Source organism: Schistocerca cancellata, chromosome 9, assembly GCF_023864275.1.
Source record: "Schistocerca cancellata isolate TAMUIC-IGC-003103 chromosome 9, iqSchCanc2.1, whole genome shotgun sequence".
Lineage (NCBI taxonomy): Eukaryota > Metazoa > Arthropoda > Insecta > Orthoptera > Acrididae > Schistocerca > Schistocerca cancellata.
The window spans coordinates 2,456,867-2,482,098 of record NC_064634.1 but is presented as its reverse complement, the minus strand read 5'-3'; the positions used below and the strand labels follow the sequence as shown (position 1 = coordinate 2,482,098).

Genomic DNA, 25,232 nt, shown 5'->3' with positions numbered 1-25,232 from the left:
ATGCTGAACATTACACAGGCTAGATCACGTAAATAATGTGGAGGTACTGGCTAGAATTCGAGTGAAGAGGTATTTGTGCCACAACTTGACTAGAAGGAGGGATCGGTTGGTAGGACATGTTCTGAGACATCAAGGGGTCACCAATTTAGTACTGGAGTGAACCGGAGGGGGGGGGGGGGTAAAAAGCGTAGAGGGAGACCAAGAGAAGAATACAGTAAGCAGATTCAGAAGGATGTAGGTTGCAGTAGGTACTGGGAGATGAAGAAGCTTGCACAGGATAGAGCAGCATGGAGATCTGCATCAAACCAGTCTCAGTACTGAAGACCGCAAGAAGAACATCGTTTGTGTTGTACGACAGCGATCCTTTCACAGTTCTTTTTTTCCAAAACACTATCGAAAGGTTTGGTAAATGCTGTCACAATTGTCGTCAGTTTTCTCAATAGGAAACATAAAAACCACTTCCACTATGTGAACCAACAAACAATGCTGGAATAAATCAATTTGAGTCACCAGTTCCAGACCAAGGCTTTTCATTCAGTGAAACAACGATTCGCTTACCAATGGATGTTGACAGATACAGCCTTTGTCACCAATCGTCATCGATCAGAAATGAGAGCCCTGGATGTGCACACCAGACTCCAGAGTCAGTCTGACCCTGGAATTTCCTGCCTGTTACTGCGCATGCACCACCACACATACACAGCCCGCTTCCAACTATATAAATTCACTACTGGCTGGTACCTAGTAGAGGGCAGGCGTTCGTAGTTATGAGACATTGTTGTCTAATGAATTTGGCAGAAATGTTTGTTGTAGGATCACTGTGACCGAGGAGTACACGTTGTGTAGCTGTTCAGTCGCTCTGTGTGAGGCACATGCATGTGTAAATGGCACGTAGAAACGACGTTTTACTGATGGAAGACGCTGTATTGGAAGCACTGTTAGAACAACTCAGTCGTGAAAGGTACTCGAATGAATATCCTGATGGAAGGGACTGTAAAGTTGACGCTCCTGCAGCAGTTATGGACAATGCCGAAGCCGACCAGTCCGCTGAATCTCCAGGCAGCGCTGGAGAACACTCAGACGCCCGAGGTAAGAATGGTCATTGGTGGAGAGCGGCTGTCGCTAATAGAAGTGGTAGGCCAGTTGCCGATAACATGGTAGTCCATATTCCAGGTGTTAAAGGCAATGCGAAGGGGCATAGAATTTACTGATCGATCAGTTAGTTGTAGAAAAACTTTCCACATTCATCAACAAAAATATTCAAGGTACGAGTGTACAGGGGTCCGGTCAGAGCCACACTCATGTGACGAATCACGGTGACGTCCTTGTTCGCATAGGTTTCTATACTACCCTAGAAGACTACCCATAAGCAGTGAACTAAATTTAGAAAATTTATGGTCTCACGATTTTGCGAGTGCATTGTTTCACACGGCAATGAGTGTAAGGCACTTCAAATTTCTCTCAGCTTTTTTTTGTTTTTTTTTCTTTATTGTGATTTCATTCCCCTGCCCCATATGGGCAGGGGAGGGCTGTCAGCGGCACAATATGCCACTCTTCAGCCGAGAGACACGACAACTAAAACAAGAATAAAATGATACATACATAAGGAGATAAAAAAGGGAACAAAACAGAGTAAGGGGAAAAAATGGAGGTAAAAAGACATGGACATGTAGAGGTTCATGGGAGACAGTTAAAAAGTCACCATAAAGTTAAAACACACAGTTGGCGATTCTTGAAACACAGAGAAGACACTGAATGCGCATGCACAGGTTAAAAGTTGGCCACAGTATTAAAAACACTCCGAAACAACACGCTTAAAACCCACTTGGAGCACACACGATGAAGAGTAAAACTACCAGGTGGGACCTGCCGAGGGAAAGGTCAGAGAGGATGGAAAAGGAGGGGAGAGCATGGGGAAGCTGAGGAAGCGTCGGGATGAAGAGAGGAGGGGCAACCGTGGGTTCACGAAGAGGCAGGAGACACGTGGGGCGGGAGAGGAAAAGGGAAGACAGGGCAGGAGGGAACGCAGAGACACTGAAAGGAGGCACAAGAGATGGAGGGGGAGTAGGAGAGGAAAGCCGCTCAGAAGGAGGGAGGGGGAGGAGAGGGAGCCCTGAGAAGGAGGCAGGAAGAGGGGGTTAGAGTTGGTAGGAAGGGTAGATGTCAGGGCGAAGCTCATCATCCAGGAGGGGTAGATGGTGGAAGTTGTGTTGGGAAAGGAGATGGAGGGTGTGGAGATGGAGAGAGGGAGGGACACAACGGTAAAGGTGCGGCAACTGGTTGGGAGTGGAGAGGAAGGGAGACACCAGGGAGTGAGGGGGATCAAGGCTGCGGACAATATATAGTGTGCGGATGTCTTTGAGGAAAAGGTGAAGGTGGGGGAAGGGGATGAGGTCGTAGAGGATGCGCGTGGGGGACGGAAGGCGGATGCGGAAGGCGAGGCGGAGTGCATGGCGTTTGAGGATTTGGAGGGCTTTATAGAACCGGGGAGGGGCAGAAATCCAAGCGATGCTGGCATAACAAAGGATGGGGCGGATCATGGATTTGTAGGTGTGAAGGATGGTGGAAGGATGCAGACCCCACGTCCGGCCGGACAGGAGTTTCAGGAGGCGGAGGCAGTTGTGAGTTTTGTTTTGGATGGTAAGGAGATGGGGAGTCCAGGTGAGGTGGCGGTCGAGTGTGAGGACGAGGTATTTGAGGGTAGAAGTGAGGTGGATAGGACGGCCATAAATGGTGAGGTAGAAATCATGGAGGCGGAAGGAGCGGGTGGTGCGGCCTATGACGATCGCCTGGGTCTTGGAGGGATTAACATGGAGGAACTACTGGTTGCACCAAGCGGTGAATTGGTCAAGGTGGGTTTGGAGGGTACGTTGGGACCGTTGAAGGGTAGGATAAAGGGCTAGGAAGGCGGTGTCATCAGCAATTTCTCTCAGCTTGTCTAAGAATGGATGACAAAAGTACAAGGGCAGAAGGCGGAGAGTACATAAACTGGCTCCTATCAAGGGTCTGTGGAATACGTTTGTAAGTAACTGCAAAATATTATACAGTCCGCATGCTTACCGTACTATACAGGGAGGTCCACTGATAGTGACGGGCCAAATGTCTCACGAAATAAGCATCAAACGAAAAAACTACAAAGAACGAAACTCGTCTAGCTTGAAGGGGGAAACCAGATGGCGCTATGCTTGGCCCGCTAGATGGCGCTGCCATATGTCAAACGGATATCAACTGCGTTTTTTAAAATAGGAACCCCCATCTTTAATTACATATTCGTGTAGTACGTAAAGAAATGTGAATGTGTTAGTTGGACCACTTTTTTCGCTTTGTGATAGATGGCGCTGTAATAGTCACAAACGTATCAGTACGTGGTATCACGTAACATTCCGTCAGTGCGGACGGTATTTGCTTCGCGATACACTACCCGTGTTAAAATGGACCATTTACCAATTGCGGAAAAGGTCGATATCGTGTTGATGTATGGCTATTGTGAACAAAATGCCCTACGGGCGTGTACTATGAATGCTGCTCGGTATCCTGGACGACATCATCCAAGTGTCCGGACCGTTCGCCGGGTAGTTACGTTACTTAAGGAAACAGGAAGTGTTCGGCTACATGTGAAACGTCAACCACGACCTGCAACAAATGATGATGCCCAAGTAGGTGTTTTAGCTGCTGTCGCGGCTAATCCGCACATCAGTAGCAGACAAATTGCGCGAGAATCGGGAATGTCAAAAACGTCGGTGTTGAGAACGCTACATCAACATCGTTTGCACCCGCACCATATTTCTATACACCAGGAATTGCATGGCGACGACTTTGAACGTCGTGTACAGTTCTGCCACTGGGCACAAGAGAAATTACGGGACGATGACAGATTTTTTCCACGCGTTCTATTTAGCGACGAACCGTCATTCACCATCAGCGGTAACGTAAACCGGCATAATATGCACTATTGGACAACGGAAAATCCGCGATGGCTGCGACAAGTGGAACATAGCGACCCTGGCGGGTTAATGTATGGTGCGGCATTATGGGAGGAAGGATAATGGGCCCCCATTTTATCGATAGCAATCTAAATGGTGCAATGTATGCTGATTTCCTACGTAATGTTCTACCGATGTTACTAAAAGATGTTTCACTGCATGAAGAACGGCGATGTACTTCCAACATGATGGATGTCCGGCACATAGCTCGCGTGCAGTTGAAGCGGTATTGAATAGCATATTTCATGACAGGTGGATTGGTCGTCGAAGCACCATACCATGGCCCGCACTATAACCGGATCTGACGTTCCCGGATTTCTTTCTGTGGGGAAAGTTGAAGGATATTTGCTATCGTGATCCACCGGCAACGCCTGACAACATGCGTCAGCGCATTGCTCAAATGGTTCAAATGGCTCTGAGCACTATGGGACTTACTGAGGTCATCAGTTCCCTAGAACTTAGAACTGCTTAAACCTAACTAACCTAAGGACATCACACACATCCATGCCCGAGGCAGGATTCGAACCTGCGACTGTGGCAGTCCCGAGGCTCCGGACTGAGCGCCTAGAACCGCTCGGCCACCTCGGCCGGCAGCGCATTGTCAGTGCATGTGTGAACATTACGGAAGGCGAACTATTCGCTATTGAGGGGAATGTCGTTACACTTATTGCCAAATGCAATGAGCTTGACGGACATCATTTTGAGCATTTATTGCCTTAATGTGGTGTTTACTGGTAATCACGCTGTAACAGCATGCCTTCTCAGAAATGATAAGTTCACAAAGGTACATGTATCACATTGGAACGACCGAAATAAAATGTTCAAACGTACCTACGTTGTGTATTTTAATTTAAAAAACCTACCTGTTACCAACTCTTCGTCTAAAATTGTGAGCTATTTGTTTGTGACTATTACAACACCATCTATCACAAAGCGAAAAAAGTGATCCAACTAAAACATTCATATTTCTTTACGTACTAAACGAATATGTAATAAAAAAGGGGGTTCCTATTTAAAAAAAAACGCAGTCGATATCGGTTTGACCTATGGCAGCGCCATCTAGCGGGCCAACCATAGCGCCATTTGGTTTCCCCCTTCAAGCTAGACAAGTTTCGTTCTTTGTAGTTTTTTCGCTTGGCGCTTATTTCGTGAGATATTTGGCCCGGTCACGATCAATGGACAACCCTGTATATGAGCGGCTTGTTGGTTTCTTGCACCGTTGCCTTTTTGGGATCTATAGACCACAGAAACCAAATAAATGTGGCATGAAAATTGAAACGATAAATGAATCCAGGGCATATTATATGATAAATGGTGAAGGGTACCCTGGTGCAAATGAATCTGTAGCGGAATAATATGAAAAAAAATAATGTTTCTGAACCAATACACGATAAAAATCGAAATATGTCCAAGGAAATTGGTTCATGAGTGTAAGTATAGGAGTTCGTATGCTAGCCTCTTACATATGAACTATTCGGGCACGCTCAGAAAAACTAACGCGAGATATTGCCTTTATTTTTTATTTTTTTAGAAACCCCGAACGTACATGTGACGATTTCAGCCAGAAGAAGACCGTTCTGTCTTATACACAGAGGAAAAACAGGGTAATCCTCCTTTTGTCAACGATGCTTAGGGACTTCACTGCTGATAGAAAAATTGGGAAACTACAGACGGCGGTTGTGAGTAACATGACCGAGGCAGGAACGGATGCCTTTCATCAGTTACGCAGCACATCTTCCGTGCCGAAAGAGAAATAGCATTGTCCGCTTCGTCCGCGGTTCGCCATGATGGATCGGAGAGGTATAAGCGCAACGATAGTGTGAGGAGAAGAATTTCGCAAGCGCCTGGCAGTGGACACTCCCGAAACTCCACATGTGATTTCAAAGGGCAAGAGGTATTTCACGTGCCCATACCGGGAGGACAGGGAAACGTCACTGGTACAAGGCAAATGCAGCGAGTTGTACTTGTGGCGAGACTGCGGAAATAATCACCGAGTGGATTCATGAATAAATGAGAACATTTCAAAATATTTTTGTATTATACACGGTGACAATTATGGGCAGAACTTCTGAACGGTTTGCATAGGACGTTCAAACTGTACAGTTAGTCGCAAGGCATGATGGGAATTGGTACGCGCAGTACGGTTTGGTTTAGCGACGGAACCCACTTTCATTTGGATGGGTTCTACTACATCTACATCTACATCCATACTCCGCAAGCCACCTGACGGTGTGTGGCGGAGTGTACCTTGAGTACCTCTATCGGTTCTCCCTTCTATTCCAGTCTCGTATTGTTCGTGGAAAGAAGGATTGTCGGTATGCCTCTGTGTGGGCTCTAATCTCTCTGATTTTATCCTCATGGTCTCTTCGCGAGATATACGTAGGAGGGAGCAATGTACTGCTTGACTCCTCGGTGAAGGTATGCTCTCGAAACTTCAACAAAAGCCCGTACCGAGCTACTGAGCATCTCTCCTGCAGAGTCTTCCACTGGAGTTTATCTGTCATCTTCGAAACGCTCTCGCGATTACTAAACGATCCTGTAACGAAGCGCGCTGCTCACCGTTGGATCTTCTCTATCTCTTCTATCAACCCTATCTGGTACGGATCGCACACTGCTGAGCAGTATTCAAGCAGTGGGCGAACAAGTGTACTGTAACCTACTTCCTTTGTTTACGGATTGCATTTCCTTAGGATTCTTGCAATGAATCTCAGTCTGGCATCTGCTTTACCGACGATCAACTTTATATGATCATTTCCCAGATAATTTATGGAATTAACTGCTGCCAGTTGCTGACCTGCTATATTGTGGCTAAATGATAAGTGATGTTTCTTTCTATGTATTCGCAGCACATTACACTTGTCTACATTGAGATTCAATTGCCATTCGCTGCACCATGCCTTAATTCGCTGCAGATCCTCCTGCGTTTCAGTACAATTTTCCATTGTTTCAACCTCTCGATATACCACAGCATCATCCGCAAAAAGCCTCAGTGAACTTCCGATGTCATCCACGAGGTCATTTATGTCTATTGTGAATAGCAACGGTCCTACGACACTCCCCTGCGGCACACCTGAAATCACTCTTACCTCGGAAGACTTCTCTCCATTGAGAATGACATGCTGCGTTCTGTCATCTAGGAACTCTTCAATCCAATCACACAATTCGTCTGATAGTCCATATGCACTTACTTTGTTCATTAAACGACTGTGGGCAGCTGTATCGAACGCCTTGCGGAAGTAAAGAAACACGGCATCTACCTGGGAACCCGTGTCTGTGGCCCTCTGAGTCTCGTGGACGAATAGCGCGAGCTGGTTTTCACACGATCGTCTTTTTCGAAACCCATGCTGATTCCTACAGAGTAGATTTCTAGTCTCTTGAAAAGTCATTATACTCGAACATAGTACGTGTTCCAAAATTCTACAACTGATCGACGTTAGAGATATAGGTCTATAGTTCTGCACATCTGTTCGACGTCCCTTCTTGACAACGGGGATGACCTGTGCCCTTTTCTAATCCTTTGGAACGCTACGCTCTTCTAGAGACCTACGGTACACCACTGCAAGAGGGGGGCAAGTTCCTTCGGTACTCTGTGTAAAATCGAACTGGTATCCCATCAGGTCCAGCGGCCTTTCCTCTTTTGAGCGATTTTAATTGTTTCTCTATCCCTCTGTCGTCTATTTCGATATCTACCATTTTGTCATCTGTGCGACAATATAGAGAAGGAACTACAGTGCAGTCCTCCACTGTGAAACAGCTTTGGAAAAAGACATTTAGTATTTCGGCCTTTAGTCTGTCATCCTCTGTTTCAGTACCATTTTGGTCACAGAGTGTCTGGACAGTTTGTTTTGATCCACCTACCGCTTTGACATAAGACCAAAATTTCTTAGGATTTTCTGCCAAGTCAGTACATAGAACTTTAGTTTCGAATTCATTGAACGCCTCTCGTATAGCCCTCCTCACACTACATTTCGCTTTGCGTAATTTTTGTTTGTCCGCAAGGCTTTGGCTATGTTTATGTTTGCTGTGAAGTTCCCTTTGCTTCCGCAGCAGTTTTCTAATTTGGTTGTTATACCACGGTGGCTCTTTTCCATGTCTTACGATCTTGCTTGGCACATACTCATCTAACGCATATTGTACGATGGTTTTGAACTTTATCCACTGATCCTCAACACTATCTGTACTTGAGACAAAAATTTTGTGTTGAGCCGTCAGGTACTCTGAAACCTGCTCTTTGTCACTTTTGCTAAACAGAAAAATCTTCCTACCTTTTTTAAAATTTCTATTTACGGCTGAAATCATCGATGCAGTAACCGCCAATAAGCCAAATTGGCGCGTTCGAGGGACTGAGAATCCGCATTTCCCGACCCCACCGGGTGACTGTGTTGTTGTCAGGCGCGTTCGTGGGACTGAGAATCCGCATTTCCCGACCCCACCGGGTGACTGTGTTGTGTTCAATGTCCAGTCACGGAATAATCGGTGCAATGTTCCTTCATATCACGGTGACTACCGAACGGTGCGTGAAGATTTTGGAAGACGATTTGATCCCCACTATCCATAGTGGCTCTGATTTCGACACGATGTGGTTCGTGCAAGACGGAGCTCGACCACATCGAAACAGGAGAGTGTTTGATGTCCTGGAGGAGCACATTGGGGACCCCATTCTGGCTCCGGGGTACCCAGAGGCCACCGACATAGGCTTCAAAAATGGTTCAAAATGGCTCTGAGCACTATGGGACTTAACATCTGAGGTCATCAGTCCCCTAGAACTTAGAACTACTTAAACCGAACTAACCTAAAGACATGACACGCATTTATGCCCGAGGCAGGATTCGAACCTGCGACCGTGGCAGTCACGCGGTTCCGGACTGAAGCGCCTAGAACCGCTCGGCCACCGCGGCCGGCGCCATAGGCTTCCATTCGTCGCCATATTCTCGGGATCTGAACACATGCGACTCCTTTTTGTGCAGGTATATTAAAGACAAAGTGTGTAGCAGTAACTCCAAAACCATTGCTGAGCTGAAAACAACCATTCAGGATGTCATCGACAGCATCCCTGTTCCGAAACTTCAGCGGCTGATGCAAAATTTCGCTATTCGTCTGCGCCACACCATCGCCAATGACGTCATAACTAGTGGTGTACAAGTTCCGCTTTTAACCCGCCCATGCTTGCCCGGTGGCCAGGCGGGCAGGCCGCCGCGCGTTGTCAACAGAACGGGCAGGCTGCTGCACTCCCAGCCAAGCCAAGCACAACCCAACTCGAGCAGGCTGCGGGAAACTTGCTTGCCTGCCCATATTACTGCTGAGCTGCGCTACGCAGCCGTTTAGTCTGCGCGAGTCATTGTCGTATTATGAACGTTCATTAAAAGTTTTTATTTTACCTGAGCACCAAAAGACAAACCCCATATATATATATATATATATATATATATATATATATATATATATATATATATATTCTTCCTTTACGCATATTCTTCCTTTACGCGTATATTTCGGGCTTACTATCTATATAAATGAAAATGAATTGCGAAATATGTTGATAAGCATAAAACTCGAGAACGGCTGGACCAATTCGGCAATTTTTTGTTGTGTTCGTAATTCTCAGAACAAGGTTTTTATGAAATAAAATTTTTGGAAAATCGACCGAAAAATTCGAAAATTTGAGAAAAACTGAAAGTGCGTTTTCATTGTGTCCGTGTGTTTGTATTGCATACAATCTTGATAAAATTTTGTACACTATACCTTGAAACCAAGAGGAAGGTCACAGTCTATATAAAATTTCGTAGGGTGCATAGCAGAGGTTACTTTACCTAACGGAATTCGACAAATTGTATGTTTTTATTCCGATCTTGATGAAATTTGGCACACTTGATATTCAAAGCAGGATGAAGGGCGCTGTCTGCTTAAAATTCTCAATGGTGCATGGCGGAGGGCACTTTACTTACACACTTCTACACCAACCTACAGTTTTAGTCCGATCTTGAAGAAGAAACTTTGCACACTTGACCATCAAGAGGAACATCACTGTCTACATAGTATTTCGGACAGTGTATGGAACAGAGTACCTTACAAAAGATTTTGACATCGTTTGCGGGTTACCATGAAAATTGGCTCCACATTTCCATGGAGAAGGTTTTTGAATATTTCCATGTGCATCTTATATATATATATATATATATATATATATATATATGTGTGTGTGTGTGTGTGTGTATGTATATATATATGTGTGTGTGTGTGTGTGTGTGTGTATGTATATATATGTATGTATGTATGTATGTATGTATGTGTATATGTACGTATATATATGTATGTATATATATATATATATATATATATATATATATATATATATATATATATACACGTGTGTGTGTGCGTGTGTGTATATATGTATATATACGTACATTTTTTAAACGAAATATCTATGACCTTTTTGAAATTTGACAGATGTCTGACACATTCACTGTCATCGTGTTTGACAATTCGCGCACAGCAAATGTCGCTTAACAGTTGCAAACCAGTTTTGGTTGAGCAAATGTGTTATATTGGCTGCAAAAAACCTTGACGTTAACGAAATGAATTTTCAGATTCAAAATATGATACCTGGCAAATTGATGACATACAAGTCGGTTTATTCCGTTACTAACCAAGTTGATATAGTCAACTGCCCTACGGAAATTTTAAATTCGCTGGATTTGCCCGGATTACCGCTTCCCACTCTGCAATTAAGTCGGATCGGCAATCATTATGTTGCGAAAGGTAAACCAGCCACGTCTTTGTAATGGCACCCGACTTGCGGTGAAGAAATTAAAGAACAACGTAATCGAAGCCACAATTTTAAAAGGAAAGTACAAAGGTTAAGACAGTTTGATTCCACGTATCACTATGATTCCGACCGACATGCCACTCGGCTTTAAACGGTTATAATTTCCAGTGCAGCTTGCATTTGCCATGTCGATAGATAAATCGCAAGGGCAGTCGTTATATGTTTGAGGCATCAATCTTGAGAATCATGTTTTTCACATGGCCAATTGTATGTCGCATATTCCCCTGTCAGGACACCTTCAACATCATTTGTTTACGCACCAGAAAACAAAACTATCAATGCTGCGTATCAAAAGTATTACAATAAATGCTGCCTAGCAATAAACTTTGACACTGCTTCACTGACCACCACAAAAGTTGACAGATATATATGAGTTTTCATAGATAGGTGAAGAGGAGATGAACTGAAGTGGCGGAGTCCAACAGAGAGAGGACGAGGAGAAGGATAGAGGGTGGGGGCAGATGGGCCAAGGGATGAGGATGGAGGGGGGGAGGTGAACCTAGAGATAGTGGGAGAGGAATAAATGGATAGAGAGAAAATAGGGGAGGGAAGATGGACTACTAGAGTATGGAATAAATAAATACCCAGGCAACGCCAGGTTTTCAGCTAGTTGTCAGATATAAAAGGATTTCTTCGAGACTTCACAATCTCTCAGTTTTGGATATTCTCAATTCAAACCACCATCAGATCACATCTCAAACAGGTTTGTGTAGCAAGCAGACAATCACTGAAAATGGAGCTACTTTGTCCACTAAAAGCTAGAATTAACCACCAGGGGCGTAGATAACGGGGAGGGGGGGCAGAGGTGCCCCCCTCCCCCTGGCCCCCCGAGCCCATGAACATAGTGTTTTTTGTTTTAGTGGAACGCAATGCAGTCTGTGTTGCAGGTTTCAACACTGAAATGGATGGATATTTGTACTAAAGAAGCGAACCTCCACCCCCCCCCCCCCAAAAAACAAAAAGAAGATTGGTCCCCTCCCCAGAAGAATAAATTATCTACGCCCTTGATAACCACTGTACTGCAATGAGAACCAAATTAAGATTTTGCAAGTCTGGATTCTTTAACCTTAGTATGTTTCAGCCAAGTATGACACCAGTTATACAAATATTTAACTACTTTTCCAGGATGTATTTTACTGGTTCTGTGAATTCATTCAAAGTTGTCAAAATCATTCTAGATTTCCAAAATGCATTTTAACAAAATCGAAGCACTTGTTACGTATCCAGTTCGTCTAAAAACTACAGTACTGGGAATACAATGGCGACTCTGAGCCATTTTTCGCGGCGTCTACGATTGCGTCATGAGAGTCCACACTTGTAGTCTAGGTCTGCGTCATAGGGACCATAGTTCGGACCCTCATGATGCAGACTTAGACGAGTGTTTACTTGCATGATGCGAACCTAAACGACGACTGTAGACCCTCATTACACAGACCTAAACGACGAGTCTGAATCCTCATGACGCAGACGTAGACGCTGTGGAGAGTGGCTCCGAGTTTCCATTATATTCCTACTACAACACATTCGTGGAAAAAGACGCTCTTCATTTTAAAAGCATTTGTAGTGTCTAGGTCTTCAGCATCTTGACCCTGCTTGTGGGATTCCCCTTAATATAGAAATACAGGAATAAAATTACATTTCGCAATGTGTGTGGAACTCAACAAAATAAATTGTAATTTAAACTCATAATGTGTATTGCCTTAATCCACAAATGAATATTTTATTTTGCAGAACACTTTTCAACATAAAATATTTACAAATTTTCCTTCAGTTCCCCTGAAAGTATTATTTAGGCCAAACCAGATACTCCTAAAAATATTTGGCTACTCTTGCAAACACAAATAACAGAAAATGGTTTACAAACAATAATAAATGTCACTTGGGAGGATTGAAATCAAAAAGTTTAGTCCAAAATAAAAATGAACTCTATGCATTACAAAATTTCTATCTCAGAAATTGACACCCAGAAAGCACAATTAGAAAAGTACACTCTTAATTAGTAAATTTGCACTCAAACTCATAGTTTCCTGTTTAATGTTCTACTGTATTCTTAATGTGTATGCTGATTAGTGTTTGAATTAATTATGACGAGATCGTTAAGTCTGTCTGTATTAAGACGTGATCGTTTTTCACTAATTAGGTTTCCAGCGCAACTAAAAATTCTCTCACTAGAGGCACTAGTGGCTGGTATATTTAATATTTTTCTTGCCACACACGCAAGTCGAGGAAGTCGTTGGGAGTTATTTTTCCACCACTGTAGAATATCTCCCTCATTCACACAGTGTTCTTGCAAGTATCTGCTGACTTCATCATGTAGGAGAGAAGACTCTTCAGCCCAGTCCTCAAATTTCGCCATTTTGTACGGTCCTGGATTTGTTTCTTTGGTGCTGTGATTGGGCACTTGTACTGTAACTATACAGGTTCCAATTAATATTTGCAGAATAATGTGAAGATCGTACTACACATAGTTGAAATTATAATAGTTTTTAGATTATGCTATCATTTATCGTCCAGTAAAGTCACCAGAAGATCAAAACTAACTGCAGAACGATTTAAATAATATATATATTTTTGGTGTGAAAATTGGCAGTTGGCAATAAATAATGAAAAGAGCGAGGTTATCCGTGCGTGTACTAAAAAATGGTTCAAATGGCTCTGAGCACTATGGGACTCAACTTCTGAGGTCATTAGTCCCCTAGAACTTAGAACTAGTTAAACCTAACTAACCTAAGGACATCACAAACATCCATGCCCGAGGCAGGATTCGAACCTGCGACCGTAGCGGTCTCGCGGTTCCCGACTGCAGCGCCAGAACCGCACGGCCACTTCGGCCGGCTGTGTGTACTAAACTAAGTCCGTTAAATTTCGTTTACAAGATCAACCAGTCAAATCTAAAGGCTGTAGATTCTACTTAATACCTCTGATTACAATTACGGCCTACTTAAATAGGAATGGACACACAGAAAATGTTGTAGGCGTTTTAATGACAAAACACTCTTTGGAGTATAGCTACGCAGTTGGAGAGCCTTTTCTGGTACGATTGATGGAGGAGGTGGAAAGAATCTAAAGAAGGGCAGCTCGTTTGGTATTATCGTGAAACAGGGGAAAGAGTGCCGCGGAAATTATACAGGAGTTGGGATGGGAATCATTACAACAATGGCGTTTTTTGACGTGGTGCGATCTATATACGAAATTTCGATAACCAACTTAACCCTCCGAATTCGAAGATATATTGTTGAGTCCCATCTACATTGGAAGAAATGATCATGAAAATAAAATACAAAAAAGCAGCGCTCAGACGGAGAGATGTAGGTGTTTTATCCCGCGCGAAATTCGAGAATAGGAGACAAATAAGTTGAAAGTGGTTCGATGAACCCTCAACCAAGCACTTGCGTGTGACTTGCAGAGTACCCATGTACATGTAGATGAAGAATATATGCATTATCTTAGGAGCTTACCTTCAGCACACATCTGTCGTGCTGCTTGGTAAACATCAAATTTTTCATCCTCGGTTAACTTTCTTAATGTGCGGTAGTTAGGCACCATAAACGTTGCAATTTTATGCACCATACTAACGCACATTTTCTGTTCTAGGAAGGCACCGGCGGCTTGTTTCAAAGGTTTCATGTCCTGAAAATACATTTTATCAACATACATATTTCACAAGTTGTTCTATAATATTCAGATGGAATAAAATTACAAACCTCTTCATCGTTATCCCGTACAGTACAGTGAGCTTTGAAGGCATAAAACCACGGTAGAACTAAATGTAGGGTTGGCTCCTTGTCACCCTCTAGATCAACTGTGGCTTCTTTGAACGGCTTAAGAAATGCTATAAGCTGGCCAGTTATATGGTGGTCATAACCCAGCATCTTATCAGAACCACCTTCGCTATGTAAGACAGCCTTCACTGAATCAATCTGAGAATGGACTGGTACAAGCATGTCAAAATAACTATTCCAACGAGTTGAAACCCACTGCTTTAAAGATGAGATCAGTCTCACACACAGACCTCTTCTCTTGAAGTAGGAAACCGTAGCCCGCACTGTATTAAGAATGGCTAATATATTTGGAACATTTTCTTTCAAAAACTGTCCGCTCAGAACATGTTTCAAGACTGTGTTTATACTATGAGCCATGCATGGAAGACGCTGATATATTTCGAGAGCTTTGACAATGTTACTGCCCTGGTCTGTGACAAATGTAATTTTGGCAATGTCTTCACGAGAAACACCCATAGTTTCTAAGCGATCTTCCAACTCGTTTCGAATATTCGAGCCAGTTTTTGGGCAGTCAGGAAACGCAGAGCACATCAGTACATAGTTATTCAAACGCCAGTCTGAATTTATGTAATGCATTGTCACGGACATGTAATGCACCCCTTTGTAATTGTCTGTCCATAGATCAATTATACTGGCACATATACCAGAACGAATCGCATGCACTATATTTGGGAGCATTTTGCTGCGCACTTTATCAGCTAAAGTTTGAACTTTCCTAGCTACTGTCACTCGGGAAGGCATAGTATTTTTAATATCAAAAAAATGGTTCAAATGGCTCTGAGCACTATGGGACTCAACTGCTGTGGTCATAAGTCCCCTAGAACTTAGAACTACTTAAACCTAACTAACCTAAGGACATCACACACATCCATGCCCGAGGCAGGATTCGAACCTGCGACCGTAGCGGTCGTGCGGTTCCAGACTGTAGCGCCTTTAACCGCTCGGCCACTTCGGCCGGCTTTTTAATATCAACTGAAACATATTTTTTACCTATGTCGATCAGTGTCTGCCCTAAATTAAGAAATCCTTCTCCCTCTATACTGCTAAATGGTCTCAGGTCCTTCGCACACATTTCGACGCACTTTTCGGCCACTAAATCTTTGTCCTCTTTCAAGATATTTACGGAGTGAGGGAACTGCTTGTCAAATTTGCACACATGTCGTAACATACTCGAGGTTCCCGAATAAGTACTTAAGAGCTTTTTACATAGTTTGAATTGAGACACACCTACAGATTTATTTGAAGCGGCATCATAAACACACGAAAACGTTTCCCATGCGGCACTTGTGCTCTGTTTCGTTACCAGCATGTATTCGCCAGTTGTCAATTTTTTTCTCAATCTCACTAAAGTTCGACCTATTCATTGTGCCGCCCCCACCTTTGCGATAAATGAAATGCGGGCTAACTACCTGGCTACTCTAGTCACGGTAGCTTGACAGCGCAACCTGTTGTCAGGCGCAGCAAGCTGAGCGGGTCCCGTGAAGCTTGGCAGGCCTACGGGAACCCAGGTAGCCCGTGCTTGCGGAAGCCCAAGTCGACCGCATTACCCACAATGCCTCAGTACACGCGCACTCTTGTGTTTACGTCGCGGCAGGCTGACCTACATGAATGGTTGCAGAGGAGCTAGGGGCAAGCAGGCTGCAAGGGGAATTTGTACACCTCTAGTCATAACCTAAATTCGAATATTTTTAGTGACGTTTAAGTGTTGAATCAAGTGTGTGCATGCCATAGTTTGTAACTAATTTACGTTTTTTTCCTATATTTCAATAATTGTCACCCTGCATATTCAATGTATGGAAAAGTGTTATGCTCTGTCAGGTGATTCAAATTCGGGAAAAATTCACACACATTGAACAGCTATTCCCTGAATTGTAAATATTTCAATGATTTCTCCTTCATCTCTGTAACTCCGTTGACTACATCTATTATGTTTCAACACTCTTTTCATCATACATGACTAACTATTGTATTTTCAACATTGCAGCACGGTCAGCAATAGTAATAATCTAATATATAAGAAACTATCACCCTCGATTGTGGTAATGAAACCAACCTTTACATAGGTTTCAGCGAAAGTTATGAGCGTTCTTCAGAAGATATACCTAAATCTATAATATGTCTAAGAGGGCATGATCTATAAATAAAACTAAAACAGCCTGAATAGGCGTAGTCACATTTTTAAAATGCAGTACATAAGTACTAAGTCAACACCAAGACTTAAGCTCTGGCGCGCTCCTCGTCTCCATGACTGCCGCGCGGTGGGTTTCGGGAGCTCACGTGAGCTGTGTTATGAATAATAAATACCCATATAGCAGATTTGGATTAATGTCAATATAACAGGAAATAGTGTACCTCTCATCTGGGCATTAGTGATAACAATTCACGTATGGCGCTATAAATGTTTGGCAAAATGAAATGATCAGTAGTTAAAAAATTTTCATTGGTCGAGCACATTAGTTATAGTGATGCAAATAGTTATGTAAGACATATTTAGTGCAATAATGGAGCATTTAAGATTATTGAATCAATCTGTAGAGTTTTGAGGAATTGTAAAATAATTGCTTAATTCAAGGTATAAATGGTATATTTTGTTCTCATATTCCATTTAGTTTGTGTTAAAAGTCTCACGTGAATAAGTTGTGAATTTCTTCCTTAACTTTCGTGTGTGTTGACCAAGTGAGTCATAAGTTAGAGTGAGAGTAGCATGGACAGCAGGAAGCCCGATGAAAGGACGGCATACCAAAGGTAGCTGGCATTCGACTAGTTTTTTTTTCTTGTCTTTGCTGTAGCGAGTTATAAAAGATTAACCAGTAGAAAATATGCAGTTAACGGTCCATACAAACCATTGAAAGTGAAGATTTTTGGTAACTGAATGTAAGACAAAGTTTGTAAAATATTTACCATACTATAGTAATTAAGATAGATTGATGTTGTATGATGTTTCTGTAGGGGCAGTTTGCTACCAGAGCCAATAGGGTATTTTCTGTGATACGTTGCAACTTTCAGCATGTGAACACGAATCGAATGTTCCTCATCTTCATTTTTTATGCCGTGTGATAATTTTTCCCTATTATTCTTTTTCGTCTGTGGCTACAAAGGTTTTTAGGGCGGAGATGTAAGGGATCCGTGATCCCACGAACATAGATATTACTACCCAACACCCAGGTCGATAGCAGACAGGAGTCGATTGTCGAGCACTGCAGGAGGCAGTGAGACGAGTGTCGAGTGAGAGGTGATACTGGAGAGACGGGCAAGAATGGTGGTCGTGCGGAGTACGGGGTCAATGGTGGATGTGCCGAGTGAGGAGTAAACGGTAAATTCACCGGACTGTGACAAATGAGCGCGTCCCCCAGATCGTCGTGGGGTGGATCCTCATCGATACCGATTAGCGACTGATATGAAACCAGAAAGTGACGAGTGCTGAGTTACGTGTTTCGCGTCAACCGCGTCTGCCAGCAACAACCATGGATTGCAGTGAGGATAGTTGTGAATGTTAAACATCAGCATTGCGTGTGACGAAGTACAGGGTTATTACAAATGATTGAAGCGATTTCACAGCTCTACAATAACTTTATTATTTGAGATATTTTCACAATGCTTGGCACACACATACAAAAACTCAAAAAGTTTTTTTAGGCATTCACAAATGTTTGATATGTGCCCCTTTAGTGATTCGGCAGACATCAAGCCGATAATCAAGTTCCTCCCACACTCAGCGCAGCATGTCCCCATCAATGAGTTCGAAAGCATCGTTGATGCGAGCTCGCAGTTCTGGCACGTTTCTTGGTAGAGGAGGTTTAAACACTGAATCTTTCACATAACCCCACAGAAAGAAATCGCATGAGGTTAAGTCGGGAGAGCGTGGAGGCCATGACATGAATTGCTGAACATGATCCCCACCACGACCGATCCATCGGTTTTCCAATCTCCTGTTTAAGAAATGCCGAACATCGTGATGGAAGTGCGGTGGAGCACCATCCTGTTGAAAGATGAAGTCGGCGCTGTCGGTCTCCAGTTGTGTTATGAGCCAATTTTCCAGCATGTCCAGATACACGTGTCCTGTAGCGTTTTTTTTTGTTTTTTTTTCGCAGAAGAAAAAGGGGCCGTAAACTTTAAATCGTGAGATTGCACAAAACACGTTAACTTGTGGTGAATTGCGAATTTGCTGCACGAATGCGTGAGGATTCTCTACCGCCCAGATTCGCACATTGTGTCTGTTCACTTCACCATTAAGAAAAAATGTTGCTTCATCACTGAAAACAAGTTTCGCACTGAACGCATCCTCTTCCATGAGCTGTTGCAACCGCGCCGAAAATTCAAAGCGTTTGACTTTGTCATCGGGTGTCAGGGCTTGTAGCAACTGTAAACGGTAAGGCTTCTGCTTTAGCCTTTTGCGTAAGATTTCCCAAACCGTCGGCTGTGGTACGTTTAGCTCCCTGCTTGCTTTATTCGTCGACTTCCGCGGGCTACGCGTGAAACTTGCCCGCACGCGTTCAACCGTTTCTTCGCTCACTGCAGGCCGACCCGTTGATTTCCCCTTACAGAGGCATCCAGAAGCTTTAAACTGCGCATACCGTCGCCGAATGGAGTTAGCAGTTGGTGGATCTTTGTTGAACTTCGTTCTGAAGTGTCGCTGCACTGTTATGACTGACTGAGATGTGAGTGCATTTCAAGCACGACATACGCTTTCTCGGCTCCTGTCACTGCGCTCTCGAGCGCTCTGGCGGCAGAAACCTGAAGTGCGGCTTCAGCCGAACAAAACTTTATGAGTTTTTCTACGTATCTGTAGTGTATCGTGACCATGAATGGAGCTACAGTGAATTTATGAAATCGCTTCAATCATTTGTAATAGCCCTGTACTTAAAAACAGCAACCAAAAGAAGATATAACCGTAATTAAACGTGTAAGGCGTAGGTAGCAACTGCCTCAGAATTTGTGTGTTAGTAGAGAATACATATCAGTTTGTATATTGCAACCTTTATGGTCTTTAATAATAGATAAACTTTCGATCATTAACTATTCCGTCTCAGAACAGCCGCACTCGGTTGAAATACCCCCGAAACCACAGCAGAAAAGCCGATGGCCTTTCATCCATTAAGCAGACGGTCATATAATCATAATAATTAACTGTTTGGCGGCTTCAGTAAATCGCACAAGACCCAATAAAGGACATAATGGTTGTGTTTCAAGGCACTGAGGTGATATTTCATCATGTAGCAGTTTTCAATCGGTTACCTTAGTAAGAGCTACTATTCAATAGTTATCTTCGTGGTCATATTTTCGGTTTGTGAAGATATTGCTAACTGAGAGAGGAAAAAGTGTATCAATCACAAGCCCAGAAGCGTTAATTTGTAAGACGCGAGTACTCGATCTGCTATGGGTACACTCGTGAACCAACAGTGCATTGTCAAATTTAGCTTTCTACCGTGATCATCACATATTCATGAGCTCGTGTGCTATTGAAAGTTATCTGTTGTACATAAAATCGGTATACTGATATTAGCGGGTCATTTGGAACAGATTCATGTCATGTGACTTTTGTTCACATACCATGTGCTGCCTCATTGATTTCTAGATGTCGCATCGTGGAGATGTGAGAATTAAAAGAAGCCCATGTATTTGACAAGATTCCGTCCGCGCCCTCAGTTCACATTGGGTCATAGGAAAATTCATTTAAACACCCCTGCCCCCTTTTATCAGGTATACCTCGTCAAGAAGTTTTCTGATCGCCATTAGTGGAATTAAATTCATTTAAACACGCTGCCCCTTTCAGCGTTGCCCAAATAGTAAAACTACCATTTCGCTGAGAAAACTTAAATGAATGAGAGGACTACGAAGGCCCTTTCCAAATTATTAGTTTAGCTGTCAGTATGCTGCATGGGTCACACTTGTGATGTCACACTTAGGTGAGTCACTTTTACAATTCTAGTACACTTTCACGTAAATATATGGAAACGTTAAATATTAAAATACGCAGAATATGTGTTAGAGAACAATGTTCATTTTATATTTTGTTGTGATCTGGCTTTTGGATTTGTAGATCAACTTTCAGACAAGAGTTAAGCTGTGTGATGACAGCTTAAAAGCTGAAAGCCATCCGAGCTGAGTCAGAGAGACGAGTGGTGAAGCACAAAGGCAGCGATGGAGGTGCCCCGACGTCAGCGTAAAGTAGCGAGCGGGTTGTGCCCCAGTGAAATATGGATAGAGAGTGAAGCATTAGCTTCGCAGTTAACTAGAGTAGTAAGTCATTAGACACCTGCATGCATGTTTACAGTGAATTGTGTTTTATTGTTGTAACCAGCTTGTGTGACTGATTTAATTGTGAAACGGTCTCTGGGTGAATAAACAATTATTAAGTGGATAAGGTTCTACTGTCCAATGTCGAACAGTTAAACTCGATAGTCATATAAACTCATTTTATTGGGTAATATACAAATTGGGAAATGTACAAATTAGACATATACAAGAGGTAAATGAAACGCCGTCAGTCCCTCTTGGTGGACTTGCTGCTAGTCCTCTTAGCTTTGGACCCACCAGCAGTCGGCTTCAGCAGCCGCAGTCCGGCCCTGATTGCGATCGCCGCCGCTAGGAGCAGCACCGCGGCCGCGGCGACCAGCACGGCGACGACATCTAGCAGGAAGTACTGGTACCAGGCGAGGTCCAGCGCCGCGGACCTGAGGTGTGGCGCCCCCTGGTGCCTGATGACGTACTCTGTCCAGTAGACAGCCTCGTCCAGCGGCTTCACCGGGCGGTCGTTGAAGATCCTGGACAGTCGCTGGGCGTTCTCTCGGTACCTGCACACCGAGCGTCAAGAGTTACACAGAGATCGGTGTTCAAATGAACAGCAGTTGCTGACGCTGGTTTATGTAGTTTGTTCACATTGTCCTGATCAAAGGCTTTCCAGTCCTGGGTCGGCTGAAGTCATTCGACTTTGGGCCACGAGTGTTTTCCGCCTTGGTGCTGCCAACATTGGCGATCTAACAATATGCTATGTGAATGCACCATAGAAATCAGGGAGCGATTATCATGCCACTCTGAATCAGCAAATACATATGTGAGAAAAGCGGAACCTGCTTCCTCTGAACACTGACCTTTCCCACATCGCTCTACCTCTTGGGTTTCAACAACCAGAGCTCTCTTCCTCCATCACCCCCTCCCCTACTCAGACAGAGAACCCAGTCAGGTTGTCAGGAGTGAAATACAGGCGAACAGCCATCGAGAGGGGTGACTTTCTGCTTCATCAGGTGTTCTGCTGGATGCAACAGAATACACTCCTTCCATTAATGAGTGTACTCCTTCTTCAGTACACCGAATATATTTTTATAACATTCTGCAAAAATGCTTAGATTGTGTCTTTTTAGATTATTTAACTTTTGACTAGTATGATTCTACCCCTGATTCTGTCCTGTCTTGTGGTATTCTTTTCATCTGTGCATCCCAATAATCTCTTTCGCAAATCCTGTTCCTTATCTGTTGCCATCTTCAGTCTCTAGGGCTCATTTTAGCAGCAAGTTATCACGTGTCTCTCCCTCTGGTAATTGACCCCTATTGACTCTTTTCAGCTATTCGTCTGAATTCTTCTTTAGTTAGAACCTGAACTTTAATATTTTTCAAGAGCATCACATTTAAGATGCTTCGATTTGCATTTCTCAGATTCAAAAGCACCTCAATCATCACATAAGGCATTGGGCCTACAACTCTGAACGACAAATGGCTACAAGACAAGGGCGCCCATTGGAGTTACGAATCGGGGAATCTTCAGTGCCTGACAAAAGAAGGTGAAGAGCCCAGAAGGGGAGCAGAAAACTAAATGAAATTTCATGGGTTGAGAGGAGAGGTGATTGTAAAACAGTGCCAAGTTGATAAAAAAAATGGCTGGTGTGATCTCATTTATCAGTATAGTGCTGCACCCCTTCTGGATAGGAAGCGTGCAGTAATTCGTTTGGAAACCCTGCCATAAGGCCTTTACACCCTCTCTTCATGTAAGCTGACCCACAGCTATTGAAATTGGTCCTTGATATCCTACGTAATGACACAGGGATTGACATCCAAGCTGGTCCCTCACATCTTCTACTGGTGACAGATCTGGGGTGTTGCTGAACAAGGGAGTATCTCAACATCAGGCAGCCAGTTCAGTGCGTCACGTCGCGTGTGTCAACGAGCATTGTCCTGTTGAAAAATGGCATCACCATACTGTCAGATGAGCACACATCAGAGTTCCCTCAGTCTCTACCAGCTGAGGGCTGAAGTCATACCCAATGGTTTCCCAAATCGTGACCCCAGCAGTAGCACCGCTGTGCCTCTCCAAATCATTGGAGGAATGTGACTCCTCCCTAAATTGCCACCACACTCACTGACAACGGTGATCCACGGTAGTGCAGAACCGTGATTCATAACGGAAAACAATGCGACACCATTCACTGGCAGTCCGTGCTTTCTGGTTGTGGCGTCAGTCCAAACACGACTCTTCAAGTCATGTTGCTAATTGTAGCCTACACACGGGACAGTAATTCCCTGCCCAGCTGTTGCTAGTCTCTGGCACATGGTATGAGATGACACAGAATAAAGGAGGGACTATACTTGTTCTTGGCCGGCCGCGGTGGCCGTGCGGTTCTGGCGCTGCAGTCCGGAACCGCGGGACTGCTACGGTCGCAGGTTCGAATCCTGCCTCGGGCATGGGTGTGTGTGATGTCCTTAGGTTAGTTAGGTTTAAGTAGTTCTAAGTTCTAGGGGACTTATGACCTAAGATGTTGAGTCCCATAGTGCTCAGAGCCCATTTTTGAACTTGTTCTTGGATGACAGGTACAGTATTAGCAGTGTACTTGTTGACACAGTATCGCCGTTTAAATATCTGAGCGTAACATTGCAGAGCGGTACGAACTGGAACGGGCGTGTGAAGATTGTGGCAGAGGAGGCGAATGGTCGACTTGGGTTCATTGGAAGAATTTTAGGAAACTGTGGTTCATGTGTAGAGGACATTGCACGTAGGACACTGGTGCGGTCTATTCTTGAGTACTGCTCGAATGTTTGGGACCGGCACCAGACATGATTAAAGGAAGACGTCGTAACTGTTCAGAGACAGGCTGCTAGATTTGTTACTGGTGGGTTCGAACCACACGCAAGTGTTACGGAGATGCTTTGAAAACTGAAATGGAAATCCTTGGAGGGAAGGCGACGTTCTTTTCGTGGGACACTATGGAGAAAATTTACAGAACCGGAGTTTGAAGCTGACGGTAGAATGATTCTACTGCCGGGAACGTACGTTTCGCGTAAGGACTACGATGATAAGATATTAGAATTATGGCTCATATGGAGCTGTATAGGTAGTCCCTCAACAGGGTGTTACAGAAAGGTACGGCCAAACTTTCAGGAAACACTCCTCACACACAAAGAAAGAAAATATGTTATGTGTACATGTGTCCGGAAACGCTTACTTTCCATGTTAGAGCTCATTTTATTATTTCTCTTCAAATCACATTAATCATGGAATGGAAACACACAGCAACAGAACGTTTCAGTGGGACTTCAAACACTTGGTTACAGGAAATGTTCAAAATGTCCTCCGTTAGCGAGGATACATGCATCCACCTTCCGTCGCATGGAATCCCTGATGCGCTGATGCATCCCTGGAGAATGGCGTATTGTATCACAGTCGTCCACAATACGAGCACGAAGAGTCTCTACATTTGGTACCGGTGTCCCGTAGACAAGAGCTTTCAAATGCCCCCATAAATGAAAGTCAAGAGGGTTGAGGTCAGGAGAGCGTGGAGGCCATGGACTTGGTCCGCCTCTACTAATCTATCGGTCACCGAATCTATTGTTGAGAAGCGTACGAACACTTCGACTGAAATGTGCAGGAGCTCCATCGTGCATGAACCACATGTAGTGTCGTACTTGTAAAGGCTCATGTTCTAGCAGCACAGGTAGAGTATCCCGTATGAAATCATGATAACGTGCTGCATTGAGCGTAGGTGGAAGAACATGGGGCCCAATCGAGGCATCACCAACAATACCTGCCCAAACGTTCACAGAAAATCTGTGTTGATGACGTGATTGCACAATTGCGTGCGGATTCTCGTCAGCCCACACATGTTGATTGTGAAAATTTACAATTTGATCACATTGGAATGAAGCCTCATCCGTAAAGAGAACATTTGCACTGAAATGAGGATTGACATCCGTAAAGAGAACATTTGCACTGAAATGAGGATTGACACATTGTTGGATGAACCATTCGCAGAAGTGTACCCGTGGAGGCTAATCAGCTGCTGATAGTGCCTGCACACGCTGAACATGGTACAGAAACAACTGCTTCTCCCGTAGCATTCTCCATACAGTGATGTGATCAACGTTACCTCGTACAGCAGCAACTTCTCTGACGCTGACATTAGGATTATCGTCAACTGCACGAAGAATTGTCTCGTCCATTGCAGGTGTCGTCGTCGTTCTAGGTCTTCCCCAGTCGCGAGTCATAGGCTGGAATGTTCCGTGCTGCCTAAGACGCCGATCAATTGCTTCGAACGTCTTCCTGTCGGGACAACTTCGTTCTGGAAATCTGTCTCGATACAAACGTACCGCGCCACGGCTATTGCCCCGTGCTAATCCATACATCAAATGGGCATCTGCCAACTCCGCATT

At 43.9% G+C, this 25,232-nt stretch overlaps 1 protein-coding gene across 1 annotated transcript in view; it reads right to left on the bottom strand.

Annotated features, from left to right (window-relative positions):
* LOC126100667 (uncharacterized) overlaps nucleotides 1-25,232 on the bottom strand; it is a 210,734-nt gene that overhangs the window by 117,212 nt on the left and 68,290 nt on the right. Inside the window, exon 6 of the mRNA XM_049911287.1 lies at nucleotides 21,085-21,388. Within this exon, the coding sequence (XP_049767244.1) occupies nucleotides 21,085-21,388 (304 nt within the window). The remainder of the gene's footprint in view (nucleotides 1-21,084; nucleotides 21,389-25,232) is intronic.